The sequence below is a fragment of the Lacerta agilis genome, chromosome 1, assembly GCF_009819535.1.
Source record: "Lacerta agilis isolate rLacAgi1 chromosome 1, rLacAgi1.pri, whole genome shotgun sequence".
Taxonomy (NCBI): Eukaryota; Metazoa; Chordata; class Lepidosauria; order Squamata; family Lacertidae; genus Lacerta; species Lacerta agilis.
The window spans coordinates 18,888,078-18,911,996 of record NC_046312.1 but is presented as its reverse complement, the minus strand read 5'-3'; the positions used below and the strand labels follow the sequence as shown (position 1 = coordinate 18,911,996).

At 46.5% G+C, this 23,919-nt stretch overlaps 1 protein-coding gene across 1 annotated transcript; it reads left to right on the top strand.

Moving 5' to 3' along the window:
- Positions 1-949: 949 nt before the first annotated feature.
- On the top strand, positions 950-22,527 carry LOC117041475 (B2 bradykinin receptor-like). Its single transcript, XM_033140324.1, has 2 exons — positions 950-1,049; positions 21,334-22,527. Exon 2 carries the CDS (start codon positions 21,354-21,356, stop codon positions 22,473-22,475), a length of 1,122 nt encoding a protein of 373 aa, XP_032996215.1. The 5' UTR covers positions 950-1,049; positions 21,334-21,353; the 3' UTR covers positions 22,476-22,527.
- Positions 22,528-23,919: the final 1,392 nt, after the last annotated feature.

The window sequence follows — 23,919 nt, the reverse complement described above, 5'->3', positions numbered from 1 at the left end:
TACTGAGGGTTAGTGAACAGCATCTTAAAGTTAAGCAGTCAAGGGAGGGAGTTGAACACCTGACCAGGGCCAGCCCTGTCATTAGATAATGTAAGGCAGCTGCTTCAAGGCAGCAAATGCTGGGGGTCAAAGAGCAACAACGAGGTACTGAAGGATGGAGCCGTGTCTGCTGTGCAGTCTGCCCACAGTTCCCTAAAGCAGCTGCTGTTCACAGCTCAATGCCCTGTTGCCAAAACTGAAGTGAGAATTAGCTGACTGTCCAGTTGGCTTCTGTACATTCACCGGGAGTGGCAGGGGGTATCTTGACCAAAATGCCTTAGGCTGGCCCTACTCCTGGAAAGGTAAAAGGTAAAGTACCCCTGGACAGGTAAGTCCAGTCAAAGGCGACTATGGGGTACGGCGCTCATCAGTCATGCTGGCCACATGACCTGGAAAGCTGTCTGTGGACAAACTCTTAAAAATAAGCCCTCTCTTTAACTAACACACACACACACACACACACACCCCAACTGCAAACTTTATATTGTTCCACTGACCTGGGTATCACTGGTTTTCTATGGGCATGGTCTAAAAAGCGAAACCGGCCACCTTTATGTTTCTCCTGAGAAATGAAAGAGAGTTACGTTTAAGTCTGTCTGGAAAACCACAGTGAAAAAGATGCTTGCATAAATAAATAAATATATTTTTATTATCTTCTGCTTTTTAAAAAAAAAAATACAAAAATCACATCAGAGCATACTCAGTCCAGCACAGTGAAGTGACCACACTGGACTGCCAAATTAGTTTTATTTCTCAGATTATCAACATCCTGGGAGTGATTTGGGTGTTATTTATTCCTGCTATGAAGTCAAAAGCCGGTGACTTCATCATGCCCAAAGCAGCTGCGTTAAAAGAGGTGGGTGTGGAAGTGTGTAACAGTCTCAACGACAGAGGGAGGAGCTGCTTCAGTACTCTTCGGAAACCACAAGAAAACTCATCAGAAACATTCACAAAGGCACTCCGCAGCCAGCCCCGGTGCTCCCAGAGCTACCCAAGTCTTTGCTAGAAAGGTATGTACTTCTGCTTCTCTCTGACTTTATAACTCTGTTAACACTGGAATTTTCCCAAAAGTTTTCTTAGCTCCCAGTTGCAGTTACTAACGAAGGCGTTCTCCACTTCTTTTTCTGTGTTACAAAAATTCTGCTTTATTTAGAAACATTGGAAGCTGTGTCATCCCAAGTTAGACCATGGGTCCATGAAGGTTTCAGACAGGGAGCACTCTACATCTCTACCTGGAGATGGCAGGGATCAAACTGGGCACCTTGCGCATGCAAAGCAGATGCTGTACCACTGAGCTACAGCCTTTCCTCAGCGTGTCCCTTTGTTCCCAAAGGGCTTGTTATTTCTACTTACTGCATTGCAGTGACAGGTTTTATCGATGAATGCAATTACTTGTTGGGAGTCAACATGCACACAAACACACACACACACATACATACAGTCCCTTTGCCTCCGACGCAATGGATGTGCACACACTGCTGATTTGATGATAGTATTGAAGTTAGGGTGCCAAGGCAGGACTTGCCAGTGGGTTACATAAATGTCAGAGGCATGGGTCACTAAAGTTACAGTCCTAAACGCGATTGTAAAAGGCAATGAGTCCCTCTGAACACAGGGGGACTTACCTCTGAGTAAGCATGCACGGGATTGCTCTGCAAGTTACTACTGGGTGATTGGCTGGTGATGGCAGCCAGTTTCAAGGAGTTGTGGACCCTTGAGAGCCAGTGTGGTGTAGTGGTTAAGAGCAGTAGACTCGTAATCTGGGGAACCGGGTTCGTGTCTCTACTCCTCCACATGCAGCTGCTGGGTGACCTTGGGCTAGTCACACTTCTCTGAAGTCTCTCAGCCCCACTCACCTCACAGAGTGTTTGTTGTGGGGGAGGAAGGGAAAGGAGAATGTTAGCCGCTTTGAGACTCCTTCGGGTAGTGAAAAGCGGGATATCAAATCCAAACTCTTCTTCTTCTTCTTCCTTCATGTTTGGGATGGTGCATGTAGAATAGTGATCTTCAACTGCTGGATCGGGACCCATATGGGTTGTGCCTGCAGCATTGCCAGGACCGTTTCCTTTTGTTGTGCTTTAGGTTTTTCTTTTTTCAAATGAGAGAGACAGGAGAAGGAAAACAGAGAGATAAAAGTGTAAAAATAATTGGCTCCCAAGTTGCAAGCTGGGAAGATGGATCCTAGTTTTGAAAAGGCTGCAGAAGACAGTTATGGTTATGAAAAGAAACAACAGTTATCTGGTCCCTAGTGCAATTGCCTTGTTGTGGGAAATGTGACATAGGGAATAGACTGGAGCAGAAATACCATAGCGTGCGTACTTGGGAGTAAGTCTTGTTGACCTCACTTAGCTCTGAATAAAAATGCAAAAGATCATGTTATGAAACAAAGTGACAACTAGGTAGATATTTCTGCGTATATGCATACAGAAATGTCTCTGGGCTGGTGGACTAATATGCTTTATTAATATATTTGCAAGTTTTTAAAATATTTGTATTCATTTTCCACAAAAAAAAAAAAGATTACAACATACTTACGTTAACAAAATTGCTAAACATCATCACAACTTATAACACAAATAAAAATTTAAAACTCCTAACTTTCCTCACGTGTTTTACATGACTTCCTCAAATCCCTCTTTATTGAATTTCATTATAATACATCTTTAGCAGTTTTCCAAATAATATATTTGCAAGTTGGCAATAGCACTAGTACATGTGTCTGGGCAGGTGAGCAACTAAATTTCATGAATATATTTGCAAGTTTGTAGTAGTAGTAGCAGCAGCAGCAGTACTACTAGTAGTAGATGTGTCTGGGCAGGTGGGCTAATAAATTTTATGGAGTTTGCAGTTGTAGTAGTATTAACGGCAGGGACAGTAGCAATAGCACTGGAACTCTAGACCACCACTTCATTGTTACCATTTTCCAAGTGAGTATTTGCCTGCAGTATAACTCCCCTTTCCTGAATTGCACCTGTGTTGGGACTCCTGCTTCTGAATGCAGAAAACTATTGCAATGTTAAGCTGTCTCCAAGCAGAGTTCCCCGCGGTGATGATAGTACCAGTCTAGAAGAAGATAGTTCTAGGGAAGGAATTCCTACCCATGCTGATCATACTAGTCACTTTGAATTGGTAACCATCAACATGAGGTCATAAAAAAAAAATCCTTCCAGTAACACCTTAGAGACCAACTAAGTTTGTTATTGGTATGAGCTTTCGCTGAAGAAGTGTGCATCCACACGAAAGCTCATACCAATAACAAACTTAGTTGGTCTCTAAGGTGCTACTGGAAGGGAATTTTTATTTTGTTTTGATAAAATTCTCAGTGTGACTTGCAGGTAGCTGCTCACCTGCAGAAGTGCTAATCTGGAAAGGCCATGAAATGTGTGTGCAAAATGTTGTTCAGTCGTTCAGTCGTGTCCGACTCTTCGTGACCCCATTTACTAAAAAGATGGAGAACCTGTGGCCCTCCAGATTTTGTTGAATTCCAGCTCCCATCAGCGTAGTCAGTTGTCAGGATGGTAGGCACTGCAGTCCAACAGAGGGCCACAGGTTCTCTACTCCAATTTTTAATTGCTAGAAGGAAAAACAAAATCAAACGAACAAAAATCCCACACTGATATAAAGAAATGGAAAGAGGGGAACACAGGGCCCATGAGATAAGATGAAGCAACCACCTCAGGTAGCAGGGTCCACTGTGGGCAGCAGATCCTGATGTCAATCTCTTCTCTGTTCCTGATGTAGATCTTCCCTGCCCCCCATGTTCTTTGGTGGGGAGGCACCACTTTGGAGGTCCACCTCAGGTATTGAAATGTCTTTGGCTGGCCCGGTGGGGGGTGGGCATAAATACCCCATTAAATCTCTAATGCATGTGCAGCTGCAACTAACCTATTAAGCTGCAAATAACATTTTATGTAGGGAAAAAACTCCTACGTAAAAGCTTCTCTTTCCTGAGGGAATCTGCAGGTTTCCTGGCAGCTTTGTCCGCTATAGAGAGTACGGGAAATGTGCTCCATAGGATCATAGAACTATAGAGTTAGTCCAATCCCCTGAAAAGCAAAAATCACAGCTAAAGAATTTCCTGTTTAAAATCCAACCTCTGCTTTAAAACCTCCAGTGGTGGAGGGTTCACCACCTATCGAGGTGGTCCGTTCTACTGGTCCCAACTGCGAGATTCTGGAATCAGACAGTTGATAAGAAGAAGGACCGTTTCAATTGACCTCACATCCACTGGAATACAAGAGGCAGCCTTATACCAGGCTAGAACATTGGTGCACCTAACTCAACATTGTCTGCATTGATTGGTTTCCCCAGTAGTGATGTATGGAAGTGAGAGCTGGACCATAAAGAAGGCTGATTGCCGAAGAATGGGTGCTTTTGAATTATGGTGCTGGAGGAGACTCTTGAGAGTCCCATGGACTGCAAGAAGACCAAACCTATCCATTCTGAAGGAAATCAGCCCTGAGTGCTCACTGGAAGGACAGATCCTGAAGCTGAGGCTCCAATACTTTGGCCACCTCATGAGAAGAGAAGACTCCCTGGAAACGACCCTGATGGTGGGAAAGATTGAGGGCACAAGGAGATGGGAATGACAGAGGATGAGATGGTTGGACAATGTTCTCGAAGCTACCAACATGAGTTTGACCAAACTGTGGGAGGTAGTGGAAAACAGGAGTGCCTGGTGTGCTCTGGTCTATGGGGTCACGAAGAGTCGGACATGACTAAACAACAACAAATGGTGGGTGTGTTCTGATTTTGTTAGTTCCCAAAGACTGCTGAGGTACCTACCATTAGGCCTTGCTTCCACTTCCTGTAGGTGGGCTCACTTGGGCTGTGTTCATCTTATTTCAGTCCCATTTGTATACTACCCATACAAATGTATCCCAGAGCAGTTCACAATGAGAATTTACAAGTACTATAATGCAATTAAACTACTACATAAAGCAGGGGTCAGCAAATGTTTTTAGCAGAGGGCCGGTCCACTGTCCCTCAGACCTTGTGGGGGGCCGGACTATATTTTGAAGGGGGGGGGGAATGAACGAATTCCTATGCCCCACAAATAACCCAATGATGCATTTTAAATAAAAGCACCCATTTTATTCATGTAAAAACACCAGGCAGGCCCCACCCAGAGATGCATTTTAAATAAAAGGACACATTCTACTCATGTAAAAACATGCTGATTCCTGGACCGTTTGCGGGCCAGATTGAGAAGGCAATTGGGCTGGATCTGGCCCCTGGGCCTTAGTTTGCCTACATATGGCATATAGCATAGTTAAAATTAAAGCACTTTCCTTTAAATATAATTCCCTTCCCCCTCCAATCTTAAATGCCTGCAGCAGGAACGCTTGACCCAATCAGCAAAACCATGTTCTATAAATATAGGAGGCAAAAGGTGCTGTTTTTGTTTCTTTTGCCCTGGAAGCCTCTTCTCCTAATCCCAGATTTGAAGATGTAAAGATAAGGAAGAGCACTTCCTATGTTCTCGAGCGTGGAAACGCCAGCAGGCCTAAGAGCATTCAGTGAAATTTAGTGCCAACAAGTCTACTTTAACATCCCAGCAATGCAAGATATTGGTAGGGATTACGCAAACTCAAAGACATTGTCTCCAGCAAAAGTACTGTAGCTTATTCACTTCAGTTGGCTGATCAATGAGTAGGCTGGGTGCTGCTGAGCTGACTTGCATTAATGATACTGGGGTGAATGATCTTACAATAATGAGAGCTTATACCAGGTGTTCCACTCTGTAAAATAATAATAATAAAAAGTTGGATTTTCTGAGCCTGGGGGTCAGGGGGAACCCAGAAGTTGAGCAGGGAAAACATGGGAGAAGAATGTTTCATTCATGGTGTCATGCAATTGCCTCATGAAAAGTACGTGAATCTAGGATGGTTCCCCCCCCCAGCTGCCCCAGTCCCGCCACCCTAAATGGCCAGTTGGGAAGTAGTCAAGTCTCTGTAGCATCCAATAAGTCTCTCCAAAGAAATTTGTTGGTGAGACATCTCCATTCCTTTCTCCTCCATGCCAGACAAATGATGTCATGGTGACTTATAGCACCTTCAATCAAATGTTTGCATTCTGGAAGTGTCAGGATACCCCAGGGGGTTGCTCACAAGTAACAACAGAGTCCTCTTACTCTAAAGACTACTTTATTGTGCATACTTATTTACAGTGCAGAGCTAGCTAAAAACATGACTGCTCAGTCACTTGAAGAATCCGGAAGTGCTCCTCTCCAGTTTCCCACCCAGCACCAAAGCCTCAGCACTCTGAAACAATGTCTTCTGGGTCTCCTAGCCCCCCTACGCTGTGCCTGTGCCGTAAACTGCAACTTTCCCTCCGATCGCGTCTGGCTGGCGGTGCTGGGTCTCTCCCTTGCATCCCTGACCGTCTGCTCCTCCTCCTCTTCCGTGGGAGAGAGCTCTGGCGATGGGCTTTGAGAGGAGTCAGGTGACAGCAGTGGCTGGGTATCCCTGTACCTAAGCAAGACCTTCTCTCGAGGAAGTTCCCTGTCCTGATCCTCCCCCCTCGGAGGATCTCTTTCCCCTCTCTCCTCACGAGGGGTACTCCCGCCCTGGCTCTTCTCACGAGTTGGACCTCCGCCCGGGCTCTCCTTGCGAGGAGAAGGCAAATCCCTGACATCCACTCCCTCCCCAAAGCCCCCCTCCCTCCCGGCTTCCTGTGCCTGAGGGGAACTCGGTGGCTCATACCCCCGGGGATCGTCACTGGAAGTGAATGCAAATATAATCAATTATGCTTACAAGTGAGCCAGTCTTTCACCTGTCCTAGGTAGCATTCACCAGTGAAAAAAGAAAATCTGGTTTACTTCGCTCTTGTGCCCTTAATAGCAGCTTGACATGCAGAAATCAGCACAGGAAGCTTTTAAGTGCAAGCTGTGACGGGACACTTAGCTACACCCCTCACACTGTAAAACGTTTCCCCAGACCGTGTCTCTCCCTAGGTTTCACCGACGACTAAAATGAATCCTAAAGTGATATTATGAGAGATGTCCTCGGGGTACCTCAGTGCTCCACGTTCGAAAAAAACTCTTGCCACCTTGGGACCTCCCGCCCTGGGTTCCCAAACTACTGCAGCTTGCCTTCCCTTTTTGTCTTGGCAACTGCGTGGCACCTTTGGCTTCACTGCCCAGCCCTCTGTATGATAGGAAAACAAGCCACCCGTTCCCTCTTCCACAGGAAACCTTATGGGCTTTTCCCCTCAGCCACACCTTTTGAGGCACTGACGCACTGCCAGAGTCCACAAACGTTGAAACACAAAATAAGTTTATTGAGGTAACTTAAATAACATGGATGTTCAGGTATAATGCGGTTACAAATCTTCTTTTCAGGTACGTAAGCTTGGTTACAACATTAAGCAGGATAAAAGTCTTTCCTTCCCTAGCCTAAGCCTAACCTCCAACCCGCTCACCCTCTCACCCTCAATCCCTGACCAACCAACGCCCAACTGCCATTCTCCCGCTTTTAAAAGGTCGAAAAGCCCCGCCTCTGCGATTGAGCTGCCAGTCATCTAGAGTGGGTGTTAACTCTTTATGCTCTGGGCCACTGACCATACCCAGGCTCAGGCATGATCCGTCACACAAGGACATAAACATTCTCACTTGGCAATGTGTGCACATCAAGCAGGTATTAAACTCATGGGAACAATACAAAAAATTGCCAACACCACCCCTTGGCAGTTGTGTCCAAATACTTTCCCTTGATTCCAACTTTAGGCTCTTTGGGGAGTGTGGACCGCTGATGGGAGGCAATGTAATATTATTTGAGTGTAGAACCCGAACCGTTGTCTTGGCTCTTTAGCAGAAAACATTGGGAGTCTTGCTCAGAAAGTTTGTTTTGGAGTTGAGGTGGCTTCCAGGGCTGAAGCCCCTGAGCTGCAACCAGGCTTCACACCTGTGTAAACCAATGAATGTAACTTTCTCCTTGAGATTACTAATGGGAACTGAATACAATAGAGACCCTCTGGTTAATGCTGGCCTGTGGAAGATGCCAAAGGACAGACAACATTCTTTCTCTTGGAGACTTTAACAGGCTGGCGTGTGTGACTTTAGGCAGGAAACAAGAGGCAGATGTTTGTTCTGCTTTTTGCCACAAGCTGCATTTCTCTGGCAGAAGAATGCAAGTTGTAACCAGAAAAAGTCTGCTTTGTCTACCTGGCAACTCCATTCTCCACCTCCTGAAGGAGGGTTTCCTATCTCTGGCTTTTAATTTCATGTGATGACTTACCAAGGAGCACTTATTTGGGGAGGGGCAGCCTGCCACACTGGGGAAAATGCACACAAAACTGCACTGAGAAGGGGCACGCACCCTGCCAATTACAGGCAATAAAGTGGCGTAGGTCATTTCCTGCAAAAGAGAAAATGATGAGCTCCCCTTAAACCTCGGCATAGCTCATTCCCCCTATGAAGCTGGTGATTAACAGCTTAGCTTGTGATGTGAAGCATCATCCATAAATTGCTTCACTCAGTTCCGGCACCTCTCAGGTGCGCATCATTGCCATTCTAAGAGAATGAGGGAGGTTTTCATGATGAGTTCTTGTGGGAATATGTTTTATAGGTGCCTTTGCACCTGGTTATTTATGTTTATTTATGTTTACTTTGTGAAATCCTTCAGCCCTTGGAAGGAAGGGTAAAAGGATCCGACAGGCAACTCGCTGCATGGATCCTTCCGCGGCTAAAAAAGGCGCTCTAGTTTTAAAAAAGGTAATGGTCGTTAGTCTGTTTCCCGCTTAAACTTAGCACAGTAACAGGATTGTAATTGGTTGATATGCATGTTGTGACGTTGTTTGACCCTTCAATAAATAGCCGCCATTCCCTGTTGTGGTGTGGAGAAAGCGCGAGGCAAGCCGAGTAAGATCATCGTTGCGTGGCAAGCATAGAGAGAAAGAGAAACTGAAACCAACCACGCAGGGTAGCGGAAGGCTTCTTCACCAGACTGCAGTCTCCTTCGTATTTATTTCATTTCGTTTTAGTTTTAAAACCTTTTATTTGGCCATCTAGTTTTGGCCATCGCTTAGTTTAGTTTTTCTTCTTCTCTGGAACCTTTGGAACTCAGACGCTTGCAGAAAACTTCAGAGGCAACCAACTATCTGAACTCACAAGCTAAAACTTCAGATCGTAGCCGGTGGACCTTTTTCACGGCGCAGTGGGAGTGGGAACTCCAGCATTACTGGCCGTCCCATCTGCTGGCTACCCCCACAAGTTCTGGCACTTCTTTTTCTAGAAAAATAGCACTGGTTCTAAGTATTAAAAAACAAAGCCCCAAGTTGCCTTTTTCCATTCTTTTTTAATCAGCTCACTCTTGAAAAGCTTTTTAAACCTTCAGAATGTGTCTTTTTATCATGGACTGTTTCTAAAGCATGTTTTACGGTACAAAGTGCTTTACATGCCTTGCTTCTGTCCAGCATCCTTTACAGGGTTGGTGGTTTGCATTTACTCCCAATGCAATCAGAGAAGGGGTTTTCCTCAGGAGGAAAGAGGTAAATCTCACTCCTCATCTGCTATAGTCTTGATAATTGTCTGCACCTCCTGTTGATTAAAAAAAACTGCAGGGTAACTATAGTAGGTATCTGAAGAAGTGTGCATGCACACGAAAGCTCATACCAAGAACAAACTTAGTTGGTCTCTAAGGTGCTACTGGAAGGAATTTTTGTTGTTGTTCCAACTACAGCAGACTAACACGGCTACCTACCTATAGTAGGCCCTGACATTTGAGAAAAATTGAGACTTAGGGAGAATGGCAGTGGCTTGGCGTAGTGTTACATGCAGTCAGGACACACACATACACATGTGTGTGTGTGTGTGTGTGTGTGTGTGTGTCTGTCTATCTATGAAATTTGGAGCTCATTCCATTCACCAACTCTCCTGCCACTCCCCCCCCCCATTAAATCCCTAGAACTTTCCCTTCCTACCCCAATGCAACTACTAAGTTCGCTTTTCAGCTTCCCAGCCTGATTTCTTCATGCAAATCTAGGATTGTGATGTGGCACTACAAAGCCTCCAATGGGGCATGTGTGATGACAGCCTTACATTTTTATGTATATAGGAAGATATAAACATACACACATTCAGTCATTCATTCATTCATTCATTCTCATTTGTATTAGGGCAGGGGTCAAATCTAGCCCTATCAAGTGAAGCCACCAAGTTATATGGCTTCACTAGGCGATGAAACAAATGTATGGAGGGCAAGGTTACAAGGATGACTATGTACTTCCTGAAGTATCAGAGGCAGCCTGCTGGGAAACAACAGCAAGAGAGGGCTGTTGTCTTCCCATCATCTTTGTGGGCTTCCCAGAGGCATCTGGTTGGCCACTGCAGGAAAGAGGATGCTGGGCAGGCCTTTGGTCTAATCCAGCAGGGCTCTCCTTATTTCCTTATCTTGGTAAGTGAACTGCCTCTGCCTTTGGACACTCCCCTCTCCTCCAGACATTAGAAATATATTAAACTGGATGACGTGAAGGGAAGCAAAATGGCAGGCAGACAAGTCCTACAAGTCACAGGGGAAATTGCCCTCTTTGATAAAGATCTCCGGCACAGACAGACATTTTTCTGGCACACTGTCAGAAAGGTACGTTATGTGGTCATTTGGATGGCCACATAATTGTATTGTACAAGAAATCCACTGCCTACAGTATTCAATTTATCTTTTGAGCTAGTTGCATGGCAGCTTCATCAGACGATGCCAGTGGCATCTCGGCAGTTTACTGCTTCTTTCCTGACGCAGGCAAAAACTATTCTGCTTGTTAAAAAGAGATCAGGAATTATTTTCATCAGATGAAGCTGATGTTGCTTTCCATTAGGATCAAGACTGTTTTATTCTTTTAAAAAAAACAACCCCAGAAAAGACCCAGAAACATAAACAACCTAGTGTGAGGCATAGGCTCCTTTATTTTTCTTAGAGGTTTCTGAAATCCTTGCTGCAAAATAGTGAATGGTGTTGCGTTCTGACCTACAGGCCTTCAATAACCTGATTGTAGGATTGCCTTTATGCTAAATAAATCCAGTGGTACATGTAGTCCAATATTGTCTACATCAGGACTGCAGAGCCTCAGCAAGCACGGCCAGGGGCCAGGGGTGATGGCAGGTGTTGTCGAACACCACCTGGAAGGCATTGTGCTAAGAAAGGGCAGCTTAGGAGGACTATGAATCTCGTCAACCCTTTAGATTATCTAAACCAAGCATAGGCAAACTTGGACCTCCAGATGTTTTGGGACTACAATTCCCATCATCTGTGACCACTGGTCCTGTTAGCTGGGGATCATGGGAGTTGTAGTCCCAAACCATCTAGAGGGCCCAGTTTGCCTATGCCTGATCTAAACCATGATTCAACATCATGAGAAAGCCACTTCCGCCTATCGGCAGGAGGTGGCGTTGCGGGCATCACGACCCAAGCATGCGTGCAGGGGCTGATACACAGCCCCTGCACGATTGGTGGATTCCCGGGGGCTTCTCCCCAGTGGCCGACCAATCCGGTCAGCCAAGGGGAGGGGCCAGCAGACCCTTTAATTTGAGACGGCGGGAATCCTTCCCCCTCTCTTTTCGCTGCCCCCAGCTGCATCGGTTCTCCCGCCCACCCACCCTTTAGGTTAGGTATTGACTTTGCTATGGTCGCCTCGCTTGGCTGGGGGGCCGGGTAGGACTTTTTCCCATTGGACTAGCCAAATCGGGTTTTTTCACCTACCTCGTAGCAATTCGTCACAACTTTGGTTTTGGCGGTTAGGCATTGGATAACATCAATAGAGGTAAAAAGGGGAGGTAGCGCCATCACCTGCCCCTCATTGGAAGGGTATTCCGTTAAAGGTTTCCGGGGGGCATGGTCCCGTCTGAAGCCTAGGGAGGTCTGGGCCTAAGCCACGCCCCAACGGTGATCATGGGGGCAGTTCCCCTTGATCAACATCAGGGGTGCTGCCCTTGGTGGTTAACCCTTCACGGACCTCCAGCACTCGGGTTGGGGGTCAGATATAGTGGTTAGGATCCAATGCCTAAGCCAATACCACTCAACATCCGTAACCAATAAAGTTGTGGCCTTTTCACCCATTTAATTCGATTCAATGTGTCCTGCGTCATTATTCACTTGGGAGGGAGGGATATAGCCACGCAACGAGCCTAGTCTTGCCCCAAGCTCATATTCTTCCCCCTACCCTCTCCACTGACATGGACATGAGGCCAAGTTTGGATGTTTTGCTTCTGTTTTAGATCAACCACAGCTTGTTGTGTCGTCCAAACACGGACAATGTGGTTAAACCTTAACTACAACTCACCTCACAAACCACTGTTGAACTCACCAAATATGAAAAAGCACAGGTATTTATACATTTACAAGCATAGGAAAGCCTTGTCCATGTATAGTTACACTTCTTTCTGCTAGCTTCTATCTTCTTTCTTTTTAAAACATTTTTATTTGGTTTTACAAACACAATCTTCAAATTCCAACCTTCACTTGCTCATTCTTTCTCGCGCCCATTTCAACTTTCTTTAATTCTTTAATTCCTTCATAATTTTAGTCTTCTACAGTCAGGGCTTGCCACACCTTTAATGTTTCAATTGCAACACCAGTTCTTATCCACCTAGGACATATGATCCAATTCTGTTTTCCCCCGTTCAGTGAGTCCCAGATGTTTTCCCCACAGCAGCTCTGCGCTGCCTTCCTTATTTTGTCTAAATAATGCTCTTAAGGTTCAATCAGGGCCGGATTTAGGTTTGATGAGGCCCTAAGCTACTGAAGGTAATGAGGCCCTTTATATTTCCAGCTGTCCGGTATCTAAAGCCATTTGCACATAACAAAATATGTATTTTACCAAAGTAATTGTTGAACTGATATACAATTAAGAAGTATATTAATAGTGAATACAATTAAGAAGAAGTATATTAATAGTGAAATAATTACCAGTGATATTTTAGGGAGCAGGCTAGCAAGCAGGGCCCATTACCCCATAGGAGCCTACACAACACAAAACACTGTTGCTGTATGTCGGTTTTATTTGTTTTTTATCTTAAATTTTGGAAATGTACATCCAGCATTTTTTCCTTTACATTTTTTTGCCCCCCCCCCCCAAGAGAGTGGGGCCCTAAGCTATAGCTTGTTTAGCTTATACGTAAATCTAGCACTCTCGGTTCAATCCAGTAGCATTGTAACATTTATGGTATCTCAAGGTCTCTGTGTGTCAGACATGTTTGTTGTGGGTCAATAAAGAGCCATCCTAATCAAGTCATAATAGATAAGGCCAGGTTTTTGCTGCCAAACTTTGTCTGAGTTACTTACTTGATGCTTTCTGTGGGGTCGTCTTACCTTAGGGATACCTGCTGTGGATTAATTCCCTGGACCAGCCTGAACTATGGGGAAATACACAGCTTCCAGGAATACGTTGCTAAATTTAATGGAATTGGCATGAGAAGGTTTGACCTGTTCTCAGACAGATATTGGGTAATCTGATCGTCACGATACTTCCGATTCCTTGTTAACCTTTTGTAAGTGAGGCGGGAGGAAGAAGAGTGATACATCTCACACTGTGATATTTATAGTTATATCCGCATTACTTACCCCCCCAAAGAATGACCATCAACGAGTGAAAACATGCTGATATCTATCGTTCGAAATGGTGGAGGGCAGCCCTGTGGCTTCAAGTCTTGAGAGAAAAACACAGGCAATGGAGCTGAAAATTGGAAGCACCAAGTCATGAGATTGCTCCCAGAAAAATGCACTGAAAGAAAGTCAACAAAATCCATTCCATTCCTATACTGGCCTGATTAAAATGAACAAAATTGCATTACAGTTTGGTGTAGTGGTTAAGAGCGGCAGACTCGTAATCTGGGGAACCGGGTTCGTGTCTGCACTCCTCCACATGCAGCTGCTGGGTGACCTTGGGCTAGTCACACTTCTCTGAAGTCTCTCAGCCCCACTCACCTCACAGAGTGTTTGTTGTGGGGGAGGAAGGGAAAGGAGAATGTTAGCCGCTTTGAGACTCCTTCGGGTAGTAAAAAGCGGGATATCAAATCCAAACTCTTCTTCTTCTTCTCTTCTTACAGTGGTACCTCTGGTTACGTACTTAATGTGTTCCGGAGGTCCGTTCTTAAGCTGAAACTGTTCTTAACCTGAAGCACCACTTTAGCTAATGGGGCCTCCCGCTGCCGCTGCGCCGCCAGAGCACGATTTCTGTTCTTATCCTGAAGCAAAGTTCTTAAGCTGAAGCGTTATTTCTGGTTTAGCGGAGTATGTAACCTGAAGCGTATGTAACCTGAAGCGTATGTAACCCGAGGTACCACTGTATTATTATTTTTTGAGAAGGTGAGGGTGGATCTGATTCCACACCATAATAACATTCGTCAGAAAATAAACAGCAGGTAGCATTTAACAGGAAGCCACAGTGCAGTGGCAAAGCTATGCAAGGAATACAGAGCATGCCTGGTTCAGCCTCTGGCATCTCCAGCTGAAAAGTAGCCTGGGTAGCTGAGCTGGGAAAGGACTCTGCTCAGTTCCCTGGAGAGCTGCTGCCAGTCAGAGCAGACAGAACTGAGAGAGATGGGTCAGCACAAACCTCCTTTTAAGTTGTAATATTCCAAGCTTGTGATACCATCCTCCCCCCTCCTTGCTGTGGCAAAGCATCATAGCAAATGTGCCAGCGTCACCTCATTACTCCCGCTTCATCCAAAACTCTTGCACTCCTATGATACATTTTACCTCCTCCTCCCTCTAGCCTGCTATTTGCCCTGGAAAGGAGGCTGCTGTGGGTGCAAGTAGCAGCTTAGGGGGAATCTTCTTAGGGGGAATGACAAGACGGGAAAGGGGTTAGATCCATTTTCTCCTGTAAAAAGGTAAAGGGACCCCTGACCATTAGGTCCAGTCGTGGACGACACTGGATTTGCGGTGCTCATCTCGCTTTACTGGCTGAGGGAGCCGGCGTACAGCTTCTGGGTCATGTGGCCGGCATGACTAAGCCGCTTCTGGTGAACCAGAGCAGCGCACGGAAATGCTGTTTACCTTCCCGCCGGAGCGGTACCTATTTATCTACTTGCACTTTGACGCTAGGTTGGAAGGAGCAGGGACCGAACAACGGGAGCTCACCCCATTGCGGGGATTCGAACCGCCAACCTTCTGATCAGCAAGCCCTAGGCTCTGTGGTTTAACCCACAGCACCACCCACGTCCCATTTTCTCCTGTATTATGGTCTTATTTCAGAATCGGGGTGACCTCTTGCTGTTACTCCTTAAAAAAAAAAAAATCAATGTACCGTAACTACTATCAGATATATCCCATAATGTCCAGTTTGGCCTGAACGCTTTGATCAGTTTTTAAATCTTGCTTCCTTTCTGGGGATCCGGGCCAAAGAAATTGTAGGTAGACAGAAAGAAATCCCATCCACAGTTAGCTGATGCCAGGAAGTGCAGCGTATTGATGGGCTGAGCTGCCGTCGGCACGCAATTGTGCTCTGACCTTTGCCTCCCCCACAACAGCTTTCAGAACTGTTGTGATGATAAATGGGACTCCCATATGGCTAGGCAAGGCTCCAGGAAACAAAAAACAAACAGAACAGTGAGGCGAAGCCTGTTAATTACATACAGGACTGGATCTATGCTAGCAAGGTCTGTGAAGGCACGATGAAAGACATGCGTGCAGCCTTTAAGGAACTACTAGGATTAAACCTTACAACAAGGTAGGGAACCTTTGGTGGAGGTGGAAACTGGCCTGGTTTAAATACCCAAGAGGTGGGCCAGAGTGAGGCCTACAGGCTCAGTCTGGTCCACCCCCAGGGGCAGAGCCAGTCAAGTAGTCCTCCCACAATTGGCCAGTTTGGGGGCAGGGTGCAATCCACTTCCCTGGCCAGCGTGAGGACCATTTTAAGTGTCACGCCGTCCCACAATGCCACCTGACCGGGTTGATTAAGCAGACATCTGAACAAGACTTTATGTGTCAGTTTGATTCCATGAGTTTAAGACTCAGTCCCATTCCTAGCCTAAAATTGGCATAGCAAAGCTGGATTTGTACACTGGGGCAGATGGGAGTTGGGAATTCAGCAAGATCTGAAGGGTCGTGTGTTAGCTACCTCTGGTCTAAGTGATGCATGTATAATCATACAAATCATGGGCTGTACTTTGGCATCAACTCTCACCCTTGTTTGGGGGCTTTTTGTGCATATATTCATCATGACGAAGTAGCCGGTGCATCCTTGAGAAAGAAAGAGAAAAAAACTGCTTTGACATCCTCCCACACTTGCCAGGTGTCTTCTTTCTAAGTGGGTGAAGTTTCTGCTTCTCATTAAACCTGCAATAGTATTTATTTTCACAAGGAATCGCCATGATGAGATGAGATGAGATGAGAAAGATCAATGAGGGCTACTCACCAATAGAAGGAGTGGATAAGTGCAGCACACAGGGTCTCATACATTCTTCTCATGCAACCCTCTAGTTTTATTGGGATTCTTTGCTAAATATTTATAAGAACGCCATAAGAGCCTCTCGGGATGAGGCCAAAAGCCCATCTAGTCTGACATCCTGTTTTCAGAGTGGCCAGCCAAATGCCTCCAAGAAGCCCATAAGCAGAATTTGTCATTCCCAGATACTGCAGGTACTGCATAGCTATCTTGACAAGCAGCCATCACCTTATCCTCCATGAATCTGTCTAACCTGTCTAATCTGTCTATAGGCATCCATAGGTGCCAACTCCCAGGAGCCCAGCTCATTCCCCACCTCCTAATGTACAGAATGATCAGGAGGCAAAGGAGGCTGAGCATGGAGGGGCTTCAGTGGCCGGCTCCTCTTCCTTTTGCAGTGGAGGGGAAAGAGAAAGGAAACGGCCTCCAGCCAGTTGCAGCAGCAGTAGGAAAAAGAGGAGGCCGATTGTGGAGCTGGGCGTGGCTTCAACATTCAGCGGTTCCTCCTGCTGCTGCCACATAAGGGAAAGATGGGAGAAGCATCCACTGGCTAGTGGCAGGAGGAGAAGGAGGCCGAGCCCAAAGCGGAGGAGCCATTGGCCATTTAAGCTGCACTCCTGCCACATTCAACTCCACCACCTTGCTATGGTTCTGCCTGTTGCTGTATTCTGGACCAAGGAGCAATTTATCCTTCAGACTAATTGCGCCTGTCTGTGGGTTTTGCCCTCCTCATAGTAATTGTCGCAACTTGGGCAGATTAGGCACTCGGTGGAGCCTTAGTCATGATCAGAGGGGAGGTTGCAGGCCTCTGCCTGCCCCTCCAAGGGAACGGAATATCCTGTTTAAGGGACCCAGGAGAAGTTGCTTCTGTCCAGTCACCCAGGCAGGTGCTAGGGCCACAGGGTCCCGGCGATCCTGGTGAGGTTGCTCCTATTTGTTGTATGTATGTCGTAGGACCTCCTTCCCTCAGGATCAACCCCATTAGAAACATCCAGCAAGCTGGTTGGTTGATTCGGGATATACCCAATGCCTGGGCATAAACCCCTTGCATCTGTAATCAATAAAATGGTGGACTAATTTGAACCAAAGAACGTTGTCTTGTGTGGTCTTGTCAGGGCGGCGGGCCCTCGGCACCTGGACACACAAAACTTGTTACTATAAGCAGCCAGTAACTGACCCTGCCAAAAGGTTGAAAGGGCAGGCTTTTTATAGACTCACTACACTTAAATGATGTAATGGCAGGAACACTCCACTTAATATTGTCGGCACCTTTTTTTGGTTGCCCAGAACAAAACTAACCTCACATCTCAGCTGGAGTTGAGTAAACATACAGGGGTTAGACTGGGAGTCCTTCCCTGTCAGCTTGTTTTGTTTTGCTTTTTTATATTCTAACTGCTTCTTGTGGGGTTGTTTTTGTCAATTTTAATATAAACACATACAGGGAAACGGCATAATGACACGAGAGAAGACAAGTATCGAATGAGAAAAGCAATATCTGTTTGCTGGTGTGGAAAGTGGTTACTCCTTAATTCACTTCAGCCATCCTCATGTTGAAACAACAGATAATAGAAACTGAGAGGTGATTTGTCATCTAACAAAATGGAACACATGTGGTTAATCCTATACTTACGAATTAAAAATTCACTCTTGGGGCACCAATCCTTACATTCCCAGAACCTTGGGTTGTATTCCATGTACATGAATGTTCCATCGGCGCAAGGATTTCTGCTTGTGCAACAAGATGTTGTCGCCTCCTCTTCTCCCCCCACATGTCCCCTAAATCTGTTGCCCCAACTCTCTGGAGCAGATTTAGGGAGGGAGAGAGCATGGGGGAAGGAGAGACCCAGGGAAAGAGGAAGGGGACGGGGGGCGGTTTGCCCCGGGTGTCATCACTGAGGGAGGTGACATTCGGTGCGCCGCCCGCCCGCGACTCCCAAGCCCACCCCAAGCCATCGGGTGAAGGGCCAGAGCTGTGCCGCTTTGCCAGCGGCCTTCCCCCTTCTTTTTGACAGCTCAGGGGAGGCTTGGGAGTCACAGGCGGGCAGAGCGCCTTTGCCCCCTGCTCCTGGGCTGCTTCGGGGGGGGGAAGCCTCCCCCGAGCTGTCGAAAGGAACAGAGAAGGAAGGAAGGCTGCTGGCAAAGCGGTGTGGCTCCCTCCCACTTCCCCACCCAGGAAGCAGCCCGCCATGGGCAGCTCACTCCACCACCCATGGGTGGCTCTCTCTGCCCCCATGGGTGTCTTGCCCCCTGGGACGCTTGCCACAGTGTTTCCCCTGGGACACTCGTCCCGCCCCCATGGCCCCGCCCCTGGGTGCACAGCAGCACGCTCCACCTCGGGAGAGAGCACCGTTATGCAAGTGGAAATCTTTGCACTGACGGGACACATTTGTTGAACCCAACACACTTTGCACACAAATAAGCTGTCAAGTAGCTTTGGGGAACCCCGAGGTGTGCAGAAGAACTAAATGTATTTATGGGAGAAAATCCCTCAGGTACCAAAAACATTCCAGTGAAGAATTTTCAGTTTTCTGTGTAGGAACGTCCAGGCAAACCTGCCCTTTTCCAGAATGCTGGGCTGCTTCCCACGCCCAATTCTTGGTATATTTAGTGTGTGAAAGTATCCTGCCATTACGTGGTTGATGCAGTTGCACTGCGTGGAACTGTCAAAGGAGTCTCCTTCCATTTCCTTTGTCATTGTTATGTTGCCATAAATAGGTGAGAGAGGAGAGCATCTCATGCACACGGCAGTTGTCTTTCTTTTGCTACTAATAAATTTGTCCAGTGTTAGTTGCCCCCCAAATCAATAGAGATCGCATGCAATGTGTTTCTTTGCCTTTAGTTTTAGTAAGCAGCATTTTAAAAAAAGAAAGAAAGTATGTGCCGCTTAGTTTTATGTACTGTTTAAAAATCCACAAAGTTTTTCCAGTTACCAGAAGGAATTAAATTGAAATATTTGACTAGAAGGGGGGGAAAGGGGGGGGGGTTTGCAAGCTGCTGGGACTGTTTACATGCTTGGGTAAATCTGTTTGTTTTAGAAGGAGACAAGATGCAAAGGGATCCTGGGATCCTGTGCATTTAATATTTGTGCAGAAGACAGAATTTCAGCAGGTGAAACTTGTCAAATAAGGGCAAGGAATGCTGCAGTTATTGTAATTCTCTCTTCCATGCAATAATGAACAGCAGCAGAGTAACCCTGCCTGCTTTGCATCCGTCCTCTCTGGGGTGTTTTTTTATAGCCTGTGTGATTCCCTAAAACCTCTCTCTGCCTGCCAGTTTTTAACTGTGTGCTCATACTTTCTTTTCTGTCTGGTTAATGGCAGAGACAGACTTATATCAATAATCGGTTCAAGGTGCTGTGAATGCACTTTGACACCACTTTTTAAGGCACATGTGACTGCAGCATGGTAGCAAATGGAAACTTGCTATGCTATTTTGACCAGGAGCACTTTTTCGGAGTGAGAGTGCAGCCCGAAATCGTGGCACCCAAAATGGATGCAGTGATCCTTTGTGGGAAAACAGGATGTCCCTGGTATGAAATTATTTACATTGTCAGCTCTGGGCAGTTGTGAAGAGGAGAGACTTCCAAATGCTATAATCAAAGGCGCAAACCAGAAGTCCATTGGGAAGGAATTATGTGGCTTTGGGGCCACCATCAATAAGGCCCTGCCCTTTTTGTGTTCCAACTTAACTGATGGTGGACACTCAAGAAGAGAATATGGGCAGGATTAAATGGGTGAAGTTGACCCACTGCTAATCTGGACCCCAGTTGTTTGGGGCTTTAAAGCTTAAGGCCAGAACTCTGAATTGCACCCAAAATTGGGCACAAAACTTGGCTGCCTGCTATTTACTTTTCCTGGCAATGCCTCTCTCTTTCCGGCTTCTGGGAAAGGAAGTGCCTTCAAGGTCACTTAACATTCTCCCACCTAAAGCAAGCATCCGGGGGATGTTTCATGCCCCAAGTGAAGGAGGAAGTAGTGACAGCATAGTTAGCTAAATGGCTGTAGCGCAGCAGCTTTTGATTCACAGCTATGTGCAGGCGTGCCTTCCTGAAAATGGTGCCTTCCGTATGTTTTGTTCTACAACTCCCATCTAGAGACATACCTAGGGTCCCTTGTGCCCTTGGCAAGAAGCTGTATTGCTGCCCTTCCACTGGACCCCTCCACCCACCCACCCACTTTACCGCACATCTTTACCATGAGAGGTAAAGGAAACTTCTCCTGCGTTTGATCTCGTCGTGGCACCACACTTCATATACCCCATTAGTCTCATAGATTATTTTTGTGCCGCTGCCCACCCCACACACCCAGGCCTGCACTGCCAGCAGGGGCCAGTTTCTTTCACCCCTGGGTTAACTGCTGCTTCCATCAGCCCTAGCCAGCCTGCTTAGGGAAGGCCACTGCAGTACATTTAAAAAGGTTGTCTCAGGGCTTGTTCACAGTCTTCTCTTTTTGATAGATGCCTGTCCCTTTCTGACATTGACAGCCGGCTGGGAGTGTGTCACCTATGCACAACACATCGCCGTGTGGGGACCTAGCCTACAAACCCTGATCAATCTCAAATGTCTCAGTCGTGCAACAAAATGAATCTTTCATCTTAGCAGCAGTTTTTCATCTTTTAATGAGCTGCCCAGCCTGGCTGCAATGCAACGCTTTCCTTACATGGCTGAACCTTCTCCCGGCTTCTCTATGCACTCCCTCCTCAATCTGTTCTGATGGAGTCCCCTAGCCTTCCACAGCAGATGGGGGGGTGCAGGGGGTGTGGAGGACTCCTGTTGCACTGGTGGAAATCCTTGCACTGGCTTCTGCTAGTTGATTATACACCCCCCCCCCCAAAAAAATCTTGGTTTTTAATTGCATATTGAGCTTCTGTATATTGCGCCAAAGACCAGTCTAAATTTACCTTCTTGTTTTCTAGCCCCCACGTGGACCACCGTCATGGCCGAAAACAACACAGCTCTTTATGGTGTCACAGCCGCCTGGGACTCTGGGGTGAGCCAGTCTGCTTGGCACAACACAACAAACAACTCCTCCTGCCCCTGGCCTCAGGAATGGCAATGGCTGCTAGATATCCAGCCAGTGTTCCTCTGGTTTCTTGCCACCGTGGGAGTTGTGGAGAACATCTTTGTCCTCAGTGTTTTTTGCTTCCACAAGAGCCGCTGCACGGTGGCCGAAGTTTACTTGGCAAACTTAGCAGCCGCTGATCTCCTCCTCCTCTGTGGTTTGCCTTTCTGGGCGATCACGATAAGCAATAACTTCCATTGGGTGTTTGGGCTCCCCCTCTGCAAAGCCGTCAATGCCATCGTTTATATGAATTTGTATTCCAGCATTTACTTCCTGGTGATGGTGAGCATTGATCGCTACCTGGCCTTGGTGAAAACGATGTCTCTGGGACGCCTGCGCCGGCCTTCTTGTGCAAAGTGGAACTGCCTTGCCATTTGGGTCTCTGCGCTGTTCTTGAGCTCTCCCACTCTCCTCTTTAGATCGTTGGAATATGACGAAAAAAGCAATGTCACCGCCTGCATTCTGGAGTATCCGTCAGTTGTGCAATGGACAGTGATCACAAACACTTTGCTGAACACAGTGGGCTTTTTGATGCCTGTCTGCGTCATAACCTACTGCACAGCGCAAATCATCCATACTTTACAAAACAGCACATTTCAAAAGATCAGAGCTATCCAGACAGAGAAAAAAGCCACCGCCTTGGTTCTCTTCGTCCTTCTTCTCTTCATTGTCTGCTGGCTTCCTTTCCAGATCACCACGTTCTTGGAAACACTGTTTCGCACTGGGGTTATTCCTGGTTGTAGGGCTGAGCAAGCCATTGATGTGGCTAGCCAGATTGCCACCTACTGCAGCTTCAGCAACAGCTGCCTTAACCCAATTGTGTTTGTCCTGGTAGGCAAACACTTCCGAAGGAAATCCAAGGAGGTCTACTGTCGGATGTTCCGGAGAAGACCTAGCGCAGCACCATCCATCCAGATAGTGACAACCCTGGAAACTCTCCGAACATCCTTTTCAGTCGAAAACCACCGGAAAAAGTCTGCTGTTAATTTGCGATAGCGCCACTTGCTTGTTACCATAAGGAAAAAACATACATAAAGTGTTGAATGTAGCAGGCTTAAGCAGAGGGTTTGATATGGTGCCCACATTTTGAACCAGGTGGATTAATTCATTGCTGGTGAAACTTTGGAGAAAACAGATATCAGCTGTAAAGTTTGCATTGACCACCTGCTCCAGCCAACAAATGAATGCTATTTTTATTTCTAGGACTGAATTCTGTATACATATACATTTGCACTTCCAGGAGCGATCTGTCTTGGGCCTTCTTCTATCATTTGAACTTGTGCAATTGCTCAAACTAAGGGAGTGATTTCGGTGTGTCATTGATCCAAATATTGGTCCTTGGTGCTATCCTGCTTCTCTTGGTACCTACACTACTCAGATCTGCAACACGGAGACCTCATTCAGATGATATATTTATGCAGGGGGAAATATGCATGGCTATTATTGGAATGAGATTCTAGGGCTCATCCAAAGAACAGCACCCCATTGCTCCTGGCTGGGAGAGTTACGCACAGCAAAAAGCCCCGGAAGTGTGTCTTGGTGCAAAGTTAGGACATTCTGTCCTGATGCACCCCATGCTTTTGTCCTGGGACATTTGCACATTTGTGCCATGGAGACTGCAGCCATTGACTGCTTACAGGAGTTGAGGGATCTGCAGCACTTATTCTATTGCTGGATTCAAAATCCCCTTAGTCCCAGCTAGCATAGGCAATGGTCAGGGATGTTGTAGTTCAACAACCACAAAAGATTGCCTCTATACAGATGAAAAGCTGAGCTCACAGAAATGCACCAGTGCATCAAGAGCAGTTTCTCCTCTGTAAGTTCCTTGTAACATGGAGGAAAGGGATATAGAGTAGGGGAGGAGAAGAAGAAGAGGAGGAGGAGGAGAAGTTTGGATTTGATATCCCACTTCATCACTACCCGAAGGAGTCTCAAAGCGGCTAACATTCTCCTTTCCCTTCCTCCCCCACAACAAACACTCTGTGAGGTGAGTGGGGCTGAGAGACTTCAGAGAAATGTGACTAGCCCAAGGTCACCCAGCAGCTGCATGTGGAGGAGCGGAGACGTGAACCCGGTTCACCAGATTATGAGTCTACCGCTCTTAACCACTACACCACACTGGCTCTCAAAGACAGTCAACTGATTAAAATATTGCACCCACTGACAACGTGGCATTAGGCAAGCCACAATTCTCTTCATCGTAGTCCTGTCCGCCAGCCACCCCAGCTAATATATGAGGATAATAAGCTGCCCTGTCTTACAGGGTTGATCTGAGAGAATGTATGGGAGATACTTTGCTGTTTCTGAAGTGCTATGTAAATGGCAATTGTCACATGCCACCCCAGTCTCCAGGCAGTGAGAGATCCCACAGGTTCCAGGCAAGGGATTAGCCTTAGCCAGATTTGAGTTTCTTTGTAATGAGGGATGACAAACGTGGTGG